The 11,649-nt window shown below is 42.7% G+C and overlaps 1 protein-coding gene across 2 annotated transcripts in view; it reads left to right on the forward strand.

Annotated features, from left to right (window-relative positions):
- Nucleotides 1-958: 958 nt before the first annotated feature.
- acta1a (actin alpha 1, skeletal muscle a) overlaps nt 959-11,649 on the forward strand; it is a 13,006-nt gene continuing 2,315 nt past the window's right edge. Inside the window, exons 1-6 of one of the 2 annotated variants that reach the window (XM_078273451.1) lie at nt 959-2,795; nt 4,156-4,295; nt 7,408-7,732; nt 8,422-8,583; nt 10,149-10,340; nt 11,083-11,264. In XM_078273451.1, the coding sequence (XP_078129577.1) occupies nt 4,167-4,295; nt 7,408-7,732; nt 8,422-8,583; nt 10,149-10,340; nt 11,083-11,264 (990 nt within the window). In that variant the 5' untranslated portion in view covers nt 959-2,795; nt 4,156-4,166. Of the gene's footprint in view, nt 2,796-4,155; nt 4,296-5,030; nt 5,085-7,407; nt 7,733-8,421; nt 8,584-10,148; nt 10,341-11,082; nt 11,265-11,649 lie in introns of those variants that run through there. The other variant, XM_078273460.1, reaches the window with a different exon arrangement.

Here is an 11,649-nt window from a genome sequence, read left to right on the forward strand (position 1 = left end):
GGATAAGTCCAGACATACCCTTCTCATCTCCGTGCGTGTCGGCCTCAGACTCATATTCTGACTACGATCTGAGTATGACGACGTCAGGCCGTGTTAGTACAGCAGCTTTCAAGAAAACGCATCCCAACATTATTTCCCCAAAAGGCGACTTATTAATTGTGTTATTGGATAATGTAATGTCAGTAAGAGGGAAGACATTTTGGTCACCAAATGTTTACGCACATCCCGTCCTTTGTCTCCTTTGTCGTAAAGGGAATTAATGAAGAATCTCTGCATTTGGTTGATATGGTCGGTCGAGGTTTCGGCACCTCTCGGTTCGGTCACAAGGACCTTTCTCAAGTCACGTGTCTCTAAAGTCACGTAACTACGTGGTCCTTGTGACCGAAACGTCGACCGACCAAATAAACTAGATGCAGAGGCGACAAGTGTGTGTAAGAATTGTCTTTCTCTTTTTTTTTTTTAACCCTCGTGTTGTCTTCCGGTCGACGGTCCAACTTCAAATCATCAATCAAATCAAATCGATCTAAATTTTAAACACAGACACACACACACATACAGACACACACACACATACACATACACACATACTCACACATACACAGACACACATATACACAGCCTACACACAGACACACACATACTGACACACACAGACACACACACAGACACACACACATACACACACACACAGACACACACACACACACACATATACACAGACACAAATATACACAGCCTAGACACACACACACACACATACACAGCCTACACACACAGACACACACACACACACACATATACACAGACACAAATATACACAGCCTAGACACACACACACACACATACACACACACAGACACATAGCCTACACACATAGACACACACACACACATAGCCTACACACATAGACACACACACACGTATAGACAGAGACACACACACACACGGTTGAAAGAAACCAAAATGTCTGATATAGAAACTTTCTGAAAATGGACAACAGGACGGTTAACTGACTACAGTCTCCTGCCATAGTTTCATCTTCCATTACCCCCCCCCGTATCTCTGACATGCAGCTCCGTGAATCCCGACACCTCTGTGATCTCCGTTAACAGTTGGATAAACACAGCCGGGTCTGTTGGGTCTGAGTCTTAGTCTCTCGGAGGAACTGTGTCTCGGTGCTGCGGCTGCAGCTGTCCGACCGGTTGGAGGTCCCGACTCCAGACCGTCTCGTTTTAGAAACTGAAGCGTGAACGTCGCTCAGCTGCTGTGTGGATGTTGTTGTTCGAGCTTCCAGCTGAGCAGCCTGACTTCCAAACAAACCTAAAATAAATGTCAGGGTGTTAGATAAAAAACAATTCTCCATAGGGGCGGCCTCTAGCTCACCCATTAAGAGCGTTCGCCCCGTGTAGTCCTTTGCAGAGGCGCGGGTTCGAATCCGACCTGCTGCCCTTTGCTGTGTGTCATCCTCCTTTCCTGTCGATCCGCTGTCACTATAGGTGCTTTCCGACCGGATAGTACTTGTACTTTTTAGAGGAAAAGTACACTTAATAAAGGGAAAAGCCCCCAAAAAATAATCTAAATAAACAATCCTCCCTGAAGAAGCCGAGTTAAGAACAATATTCATTCATGTTTTTTTGTTTTTTTAATCAAACATATGTTGACATGATGATAGGACTCTGATCGGCTGACAAAAGCAGCTACACTTAAGTTAGTCTGCTACGTTAATTTATAGTAATTACACTAAATATGTCCAACTACAGCCAGCACATCAACTCCTTTCACTGTTAACCCTTTACAGGACATCTGCTTTAGGTTTTTACACTAGTTTCAGGACTTGACTTCAACCGAACTTTTGACTCTTTTTGGCGCTTATACATAGATTCAATTTGAGATAAAAACTTTCCAAAAACCGGGAATACAGTATACTTGTGGGGTCCCGACAGCTTTGTGGGGCCAAAATGCTGGACCCCACAACTCTAAAGGTCTGTTTGAGGGTTAAGACTTGGTTTTAGGATTAGGGTTAGAATGAGGTTCTGGTTAGGGTGAGGGTAAGGGTTAAGGTTAGGCATTTAGTTGTGTTGGTTAAGGTTAGGGTAAGGGGCTAGGGAATGCATTATGTCAATGACGGGTCCCCACAAAGATAGTGAAACGCACTGTGTGTGCGTGCGTGTTTGTATGCCCTTCCTTCTCACAGTGTCAAATAAACTGAACTAAAAACAAGAACAAAAACCGAAGAAATGTTTTGTCAAACTAAAACAATAGTATTTTATCTCAGACTTCAGCTTTAAAGTTTTGAATGGGCGTGTGTGTGTGTGTGTGTGTGTGTGTGTGTGTGTGTGTGTGTGTGTGTGTGTGTGTGTGTGTGTGTGTGTGTGTGTGTGTGTGTGTGTGTGTGTGTGTGTGTGTGTGTGTGTGTGTAAGACAGTAGTAGTACTACCACAAGCGCCAGTAACGGGCTGGTCTCGCTCCATACACGGGCTCGAGCGTTCCACGGCGGACTCGCGGGGGCTTCCTCTCCATATATGGCCCTCCCGGCGCGCGAGCCCCCTGTGTGCTTGCTTGCTTGCGGCCGGCCACCCTCCCCAACCGCGCGACCAAATATGGACGACGGGATCGGTTGAATTCCTGTCGAATACTCGGACATTCCTAACGGCTGTCTGGGGAGAAAAAAAACTGCCCGGGTGGTATGGAGGAGAAGGTGTATATAAGGACCCCGGTGGGCGCTGCCCGTCATCCCTCTATCTGGAACCAGCAGCGGTTAAAGTTCCCTCACTGACAGCCGGAGACAAGCAGAGGTAAGCGGCTTGGAGAAGCGGGGTGGGCTGGGCGGGTGGAGAGGAGAGAGAAATTAGCTGTTGAGTTAATGGAGTCTGGCTTTTTGTTAATGTAAGTGGGTGAAACAGATGGAGAATAATCCGGACTGAGTGGTTAACTGATGGGAGCTGGCAGTGAACCGCAGCCGGCTTCTGTTCACCTTCAGCGGTTAGAAAATTGTTGTTGTGACAGGGAAACTTCCTACCAGGGAGCCAGACCTGCTGCATTCAGGGGCTGTCGGAAAGTATATTTTTTACCTATTAATGCCACATAAAACTGGGCAAATAAGATTTTTTTTATATCACTAAAATGTATTGTTTAACCGTGTAAGCTTTGTCATCGATTACAGTACAAATTGTGATTTCTTAATTATTTTCTAAATAGCCAAAAACGTTTTTTTTTTTAAAGCAGTAAGATATTAACTTACAAAATCTTTTTTCCCCAGCGCTTTTTATCAATCAAAACATGTTACCTTTTCCATTAATCTTAACAAAATGTAAATGGGAGGTAGCCTACAGACTAACGGTCAGTATCGAGGTCAAATAAAAATAATAATAGTAAAGATTAATAAAAAAAAAGAGAAAAACAAAAAAGCATAATGGAAATCATCCTAGGAAGGGAACCAGATCGACATACGTTGTTAAACTGTAGCCTACTACACCGAGCTTGTTTTTGTCTTTTATATATTCCTAACAAAGAGTTCAGATGTCGGAGTTTATGTGGAGCACTTGAAGGCATCATTACACTTAATGATGGTTAACTGTGTTTCTGTTTGTTGTATAATAACTACACGTCATTACAGGCTGAGTAAACAATTTATACAGCTCTGGTTTAATGATAAACAGGACCCAGACACTGCCGGGCCAAGAGAGGATGATTAAGAAGACGGAGTTATACTCATTATCCATTTTATTATTCATACAGTTTAAATACAACAAGATTTGCTGAAAGAGGGGGGGGAAAATCAAAGAAACAAGAAAAAACCTAACTGTATATTTTCCTAAAACAACAGAAAGGTCTGTCTGTGGTGTAAGTTAATGTGATGAGCAGCCAAAGCAAATTAATCTATCAAAAAGGGGTTATTTTGAAGCTTTGGTTAGCAGCAGTAAAACTAGATTTTGGTCAGAAATGATACAATAACCAAACAAATAGATGATTAAGTGTAGAGCTGCATTTAGATATGAACAACATTTTCTGCTTCCATCCAACAATCTTAAATGGAGAATCGGTTATTTTCAACCAGAGGTAAAACTCAGTCAAATGTCTAGTATAGATGAATGTCCAGTGTATCTGCTGTACAGAGACTCACCCCCCCCGCCCCCCTTTGTCTTTCTCCTCCAGAAGCCGCAGACATGTGTGACGACGATGAGACCACCGCCCTCGTCTGTGACAACGGATCCGGCCTGGTGAAGGCTGGCTTCGCCGGAGACGACGCCCCCAGGGCCGTGTTCCCCTCCATCGTGGGACGCCCCCGTCACCAGGTACACAAGAGCATCCATTTAAAGATGATTTTTTTTTTGCATTTTAGGCCTTTATTTGTTAGGAGCGCTTAGACATGAAAGGAGAGAGAGAGGGGGGAAAGACGTGCAGCAAAGGGCCGCAGATCGGAGTCGAACCCGCAGCCGCTGCGTCAAGGAGTTTATTTATTTATTTCAGGTTTATTTAACAGGGACAATGCACACTATTAATACATATAAAAATGTAAAATGTACCAGAATTAGCCAAAAGGCTATTTTACATCTGCTGTCCCTGGACAGATCGTACAATGTCACACCTAAAAAGATAAGGATTATAATAGTACATACAGGTTTAGCCCAATACAAGTACAATTGACTATAAATGTAAAAAAATAGAAAAAATGACAAGATCCGCATATAAACAAGAACAGTTGGTCAATATCAACATCAACACCAACACACACATACACACACAAGCCAAACTCAGTCATCCATGTAACAGACAACCTTTAAGGCATAGCACAAGTGGCACAAACAGGCAGGATAGGAAAGACAAGATGGCAGCAAGATTTAGTGTCTACATGTAATGTTGACAGTCCTGATTACCTGTTAGCCACTTCTTTAAGTTACATTTATTCACGAGCATCCCTGACTGAAGTAAACCTCTATATATGGGCGCCCGGCCCACTCTACCAGGTGAGCTAACCAGGCGCCCAAGAGCATCCATTTAAACATTTTAAAAACTTAAACGATGGAGGGGAACATGCCCCCAGGGCCGTGTTCCCCTCCATCGTGGGACGCCCCCGTCACCAGGTACACATGTTGCACAAAGAACTTATAAAGTATTAGATTAAAACAAAGTAATTTGAGTCCAGGAGAGGAAGGAAGACTAAAAGGCTTATTGAGAGTCCTCTCCTAATACTTAACAACATAAATAAAACAAGCAATGCAACAAAGAAACAGGGATGGATGGATGGACGGATGTACAGGTGTAGAATAACATTTACAACCTACACACATAGTATATATCACAAAATAAAATATGAATAATATTAGATATTACATATGAAGTGACCAGTGTGCAAGTAGCATAATAGTGCAACCCTGTAATGTGTGAGGTAATGAGATAGTTATCGCTGTGAACGGTTGTACAGTTTTATGGAATGAGGTAGGAATGATTTCTTGTATGAGGCAAATATACATTTATATCAAAAAATAAAGTAAGCAAAAGGACAAAGCAAACAGAAAATCAAACCATAGAGTAAGTCAATAAATACAAGCAACAGTAACATCTTACCGTCAGTGGCCCATTCAGTGACTTCCATAGTAGTGGAACTTTTATATCTGATAAAAGAAATGAATGTCTTGATGTACGACAAATGTAAATAATGTTTTGGCCTAGTTGAATGTGAGTGAATATCTTAAGAACATTTAAAATGTACCTGGGAGAACTTACCAGAGAGACAGAGAGAGAGACAGAGAGACACAGAGAGAGACAGAGACAGACACACAGAGAGAGAGAGAGAGACACAGAGAGAGACAGACACAGAGAGAGACAGAGAGAGAGACACAGAGAGACACAGAGAGAGACAGAGAGAGACACAGAGAGAGAGAGAGAGAGAGAGAGAGAGAGAGACAGAGAGAGACAGACACAGAGAGAGAGAGAGAGAGAGAGACAGAGAGGGAGACAGAGAGACAGAGACAGAGAGAGAGAGAGAGAGAGAGAGAGAGACAGAGAGAGACAGAGACACAGAGAGAGACAGAGACGAGACACAGAGACAGACACAGAGAGAGACAGAGAGAGAGACAGAGAGAGAGACAGAGAGGGAGACAGAGAGACAGACACAGAGAGAGAGAGAGAGAGAGAGAGACAGAGAGAGAGAGACAGAGAGAGAGAGAGAGACAGAGAGAGACAGACACAGAGAGAGAGAGAGAGAGAGAGACAGAGAGAGAGAGCGAGACAGAGACAGAGAGAGAGACAGAGACAGAGACAGAGAGAGAGGGAGACAGAGAGACAGACACAGAGAGAGAGAGAGAGAGACAGAGAGAGACAGAGACAGACACAGAGAGAGAGAGACAGACAGAGACAGAGAGACAGAGAGCTCACAGGGCGATGTGTAGCTCACCCAGTAGAGCGTGCGCCCCATGTAGGCTGAGTCCTTGGCGGTGGCCCGGGTTCGAATCCAACCCGCAGCCCTTTGCTGCATGTCGCCCCCCTTCCTCTCTTCAAGCTGTCTGTCCTGTTGATTAAAGGCCATAAAAGCCCCAAAAAATAATCTTAAAAAGATGAATATGACTCATAATAATTAACCCTTGTGTTGTCTTCCCGTCGACCGTGCAACATTTTTGCAATATTTAAAATAAAAACTTGTTTTTTTGACACTTTTTCTGATGTTTGTTAATGTTTCTTTCTGCGTTTTTTTAAACGTTTTTTTTTCTTCACGTTTTTGAAGCTTTTTCCAACTATTTCTGTCACTTTTTTCAACGTTTTTTTATCAATTTGTTTTCTTTCAAATGATAGAAAGTTGAATAAAACACCCACATTCAATGAAAGTAGTGGGCTGATCATTTATTTTACTTGTGAAGAGCGTTGCATGGAACATCCACGTCATTGGTTGAAAGAAACCCAAATTTCTGACATACAAACCTTTTGAAAATGCGTCAAAAACAGGAGGGCTAACATAACAACGTCATAAAACATTCCTCACCACCAGATGATTGCACCTTTTACCAAAATATCCAATAACCTGAAAAAAACATTCATGTACAGAGCAAGTTCTTTGTGGAATAATATCCCAAGTAACATTCACAGGAAAAGGTACATTTTAAAAAGAGAGTCAAATCTTACCTTTTCTTCGTTGTCTATGTGAGCTACCTTAATGTTAGCCTTGTAATATACTGTAATGTATAACTGTCTAACAAGATATGTCTCCATTTGCTTGGTTTGTTATTGTTTTTATGTCATTTCTATTTTTTCGGCGTCTTTTATTTCTCTTCTTTCCTGTATATGTCAATAATGTTTTAATATGGTCTGATTTAAATGTTGTTTTGGACCTCAGGAAGACTATGTGGTCATCTAGGCTAATAGGGATCCTTATAATAAATACAAATACCTGTGTTTCTCCCCCCCCCTCAGGGCGTGATGGTCGGTATGGGTCAGAAGGACTCGTACGTGGGCGACGAGGCCCAGAGCAAGAGGGGCATCCTGACCCTGAAGTACCCCATCGAGCACGGCATCATCACCAACTGGGACGACATGGAGAAGATCTGGCACCACACCTTCTACAACGAGCTGCGCGTGGCCCCCGAGGAGCACCCCACCCTGCTGACGGAGGCGCCGCTCAACCCCAAAGCCAACAGGGAGAAGATGACTCAGATCATGTTCGAGACCTTCAACGTCCCCGCCATGTACGTGGCCATCCAGGCCGTGCTGTCGCTCTACGCCTCCGGTCGTACCACCGGTGAGTCCATTCAGCTTTATTTCAGACACACAAAACAAAACAAGACACGACGACACAGACGAGACAAAAAGTTCATAAAATCCAAAAGATTAAAACACATTTGTTCCAATGTGTCCAAACAGCAAGAAGTGTACCTTGTGTCACTCTGTGTAGGGTCAGTTGAAGCCTTTATAATTACATTTTTTTAATAAGTTAACCGTTGTGTTATCTTCCCGTCGACCATGCAACTTTTTGTTTTTCTGGGTCACAATTAAAATACACTTTTTAGTCATCTTTTTCAACACTTTGGTCTCTTTCCCTCTATGTTTTTGTCACTTTTCCTGACCTTTTTGTCACATTATCTGATGTTTTTGTCGATTTTTCTCCCTTTTTCTGACATTTTTGTCACATTTTTCAACGTTCATTCATACATTTTTCTTTCAAATGCCATAAGATTTAATAAAACACCCACATTCAATGAAAGTAATGAACTGATCATTTCTTTAACTTGTGAAGAGCGTTATATAGAACCATCCATGTTGTTGTTTTTTACAATTTGGTTGAAAGAAACCCAGTTCTGATATAGAAACATTTTGAAAATGGGTTGACTCGATGACAACATAACCTTTAAGCGACACATTCATTTGTACATAACATTTCTCATCACAGACAGGATTGAACTCCTGTGTCTCTTGTGTTTGTGCTCTCAGGTATTGTGCTGGACTCTGGCGATGGTGTGACCCACAACGTTCCCATCTATGAGGGCTACGCTCTGCCTCACGCCATCATGCGTCTGGACCTGGCTGGTCGGGATCTGACCGACTACCTCATGAAGATCCTGACCGAGCGCGGCTACTCCTTCGTCACAACCGGTAAACGCTCCACGCCATGCACCAGTTTTAAAATCCTAACATCTAGAAGCACGTTAGCTGTAGACATGAACCCTCTCCCTCCTGTTAGTTTAACAAAAAATATAAAGCAGCTTTTTATTGTATGTGTCCCGAAAAAGGCTTAGAAATGGAAATGTATTCAGTTTGATGTAGAGCTGCAAAGATCAACCGAATAATCGGTTAGTTGTCAACTATTAAAGGTCCTATGACATGCTGCTTTTTGGATACTTTTTATATAGACCTTAGTGGTCCCCTAATACTGTATCTGGAGTCTCTTTTATATAGACCTTAGTGGTCCCCTAATACTGTATCTGAAGTCTCTTTTATATAGGCCTTAGTGGTCCCCTAATACTGTATCTGAAGTCTCTTTTATATAGACCTTAGTGGTCCCCTAATACTGTATCTGAAGTCTCTTTTATATAGACCTTAGTGGTCCCCTAATACTGTATCTGAAGTCTCTTTTATATAGACCTTAGTGGTCCCCTAATACTGTATCTGAAGTCTCTTTTATATAGGCCTTAGTGGTCCCCTAATACTGTATCTGAAGTCTCTTTTATATAGACCTTAGTGGTCCCCTAATACTGTATCTGAAGTCTCTTTTATATAGGCCTTAGTGGTCCCCTAATACTGTATCTGAAGTCTCTTTTATATAGACCTTAGTGGTCCCCTAATACTGTATCTGAAGTCTCTTTCCCTAAATTCAGTCTTGGTGCAGAATTACAGCCACTAGAGCCAGTCCCACAATGAGCTTTCCTTAGGATGTGCCATTTCTGTGTCTGTAGCTTTAAATGCTATTGAGGAGGAGAGGGGGGGGGGGGCAAGGTGGAGGGTGGGGGTGTGGTCTTGACCAACTGCCACTTTGCTCGTTTGAAAGCCATGATGTCTCTCTCTCTCTCATGGGGGGCCCAATTCTCTGGGCGGGCAAAGCAGAGAAAGGGGAGGTAACCTTTCCCCTTATGATGTCATAAAGGGAAGATTCCTGATTGGCCCATCTGAGCTTTCATTTTCTCAAAGGCAGAGCAGGATACCCAGGGCTCGGTTTACACCTATCACCATTTCTAGCCACTGAGGGACCATAGGCAGGCTGGGGGAACTCATATTAATGTTAAAAAACCTCATAAAGGGACATTTTTATGCCATGGGACCTTTAAATTAATTTCTGTCAAAAACCTCTCTGATGTCCAGCTTGTTAAATGTGAATATTGTTTCTTCTCTCCTCTGTGACAGTAAACTGAATATCTTTGAGTTGTGGACAAAACAAGACATTTGAGGACGTCCTCTTGGGCTTTTTGGGAAACACTGATCCTCATTTCACCATTTTCTGACATTTTATAGACCAAACAACTAATCCATAAATTGAGAAAATAATCAACAGATTAATCAGATATTGCAGCCCTGTTTTGATGCAAAGTCTTGATATCAATACTCTGTCTTCGAACATCTAAAACACTCCTACCTGAGCTTTTTGAGAAGTTTCTGATTTCATTTCTTTTATTGTGGCGTTGTTTTTTGGGGCACAAAGTCTGATCTTTCCTCTCCGTTTCCAGCTGAGCGTGAGATCGTGCGTGACATCAAGGAGAAGCTCTGCTACGTGGCTCTGGACTTTGAGAACGAGATGGCCACGGCCGCCTCCTCCTCCTCCCTGGAGAAGAGCTACGAGCTGCCCGACGGTCAGGTCATCACCATTGGCAACGAGCGTTTCCGCTGCCCCGAGACCCTGTTCCAGCCCTCCTTCATCGGTGTGTAGTATATAGGGCAGGGGTATCGTATACTGGTACCGATACCAGGACTTCGATACTTCCTAAACAATATGTTTTTTCCAACAAAAAGATAGCTCCTACTACGTGAGGCTGTGTAACGTAGAGTTTTTCCTGCGTGTCTCTATGACATGTAGCGTTAAGACAGCCAATCACAAGCATTGTTAGATCTTGGTAGAAGCATGCTGCATGCTGATTGGCTCACTGACGCTGATGAGTTTTTCTCCTTAGCTATTGAATGACGAGACATTTTTCGATACTTGATACTTTAGAGCTGTGGTTCTCAAACCTTTTCACATCAAGGACCCCTAAACTGACACAATTGTGACCACGGACCCCCCATCTGATAACCCTTTGTCCCAGGGTCCCCTACCTGACAGAATATTTGCTTTTAGATATTTTATTACAGAAAGTGAAGGAAATCCATAAGCAAAATAGTCATACAATCTGTCATTGTGTTACTTATGGATGAAATCCGTCCATTATAGTGAAAATAAATGATTCCCCTTTTTGTTGGGGACCCCCTGGAACCTTTTCAAGGACCCCACTTTGAGAACCACTGCTTTAGAAGCAGTTCAGTCTGTGCCTAAAAAGCATTGACTTCAGTACCCAGCCCTTGTACTATGAACGGTTTGTCTCAGCATCCTCAGATGGGCGAATGAGAATGTCCACTCTGAAATCTTGTCATTCCTAACCTGACTCTCTCTGCCGTGCACCTGGACAGGTATGGAGTCCGCTGGTATCCATGAAACGGCGTACAACAGCATCATGAAGTGTGACATCGACATCCGTAAGGACCTGTACGCCAACAACGTGCTGTCCGGCGGCACCACCATGTACCCGGGTATCGCTGACCGCATGCAGAAGGAGATCACGGCTCTGGCTCCCAGCACCATGAAGATCAAGGTAACTATCTATCTACATCAGATATTGTACAAACACTATACAGCCAGAAGTATGTGGACACCTGAAAATTACACCTGTATATGATAGATGAAGGCAGCTTTATTTAATCAGCAACAAGGTCATTCAAAGTTCTTTATATAAAAGATTAAAGAGCAGTTAAAAACTATTTAAAACATCCATTAAAGGGAAAATAGAAACCACTAAAATAGAATCAGAAATCATGAAATACAAGAATCAGGGTTCATACGTTTTGGAAAAACCTGGAAAGGTTTTGGAAACATTAAAAGACCCAGGAAGTTTTGAACAAAGCATAATAATATGTGATTAATAAATGTATTTCACGTCGTCCTAACCTCACCGGTCTATTCGGGGCGCGATATTACGA

The sequence above is a fragment of the Sander vitreus genome, chromosome 2 (genome assembly GCF_031162955.1).
Source record: "Sander vitreus isolate 19-12246 chromosome 2, sanVit1, whole genome shotgun sequence".
Taxonomy (NCBI): domain Eukaryota; kingdom Metazoa; phylum Chordata; class Actinopteri; order Perciformes; family Percidae; genus Sander; species Sander vitreus.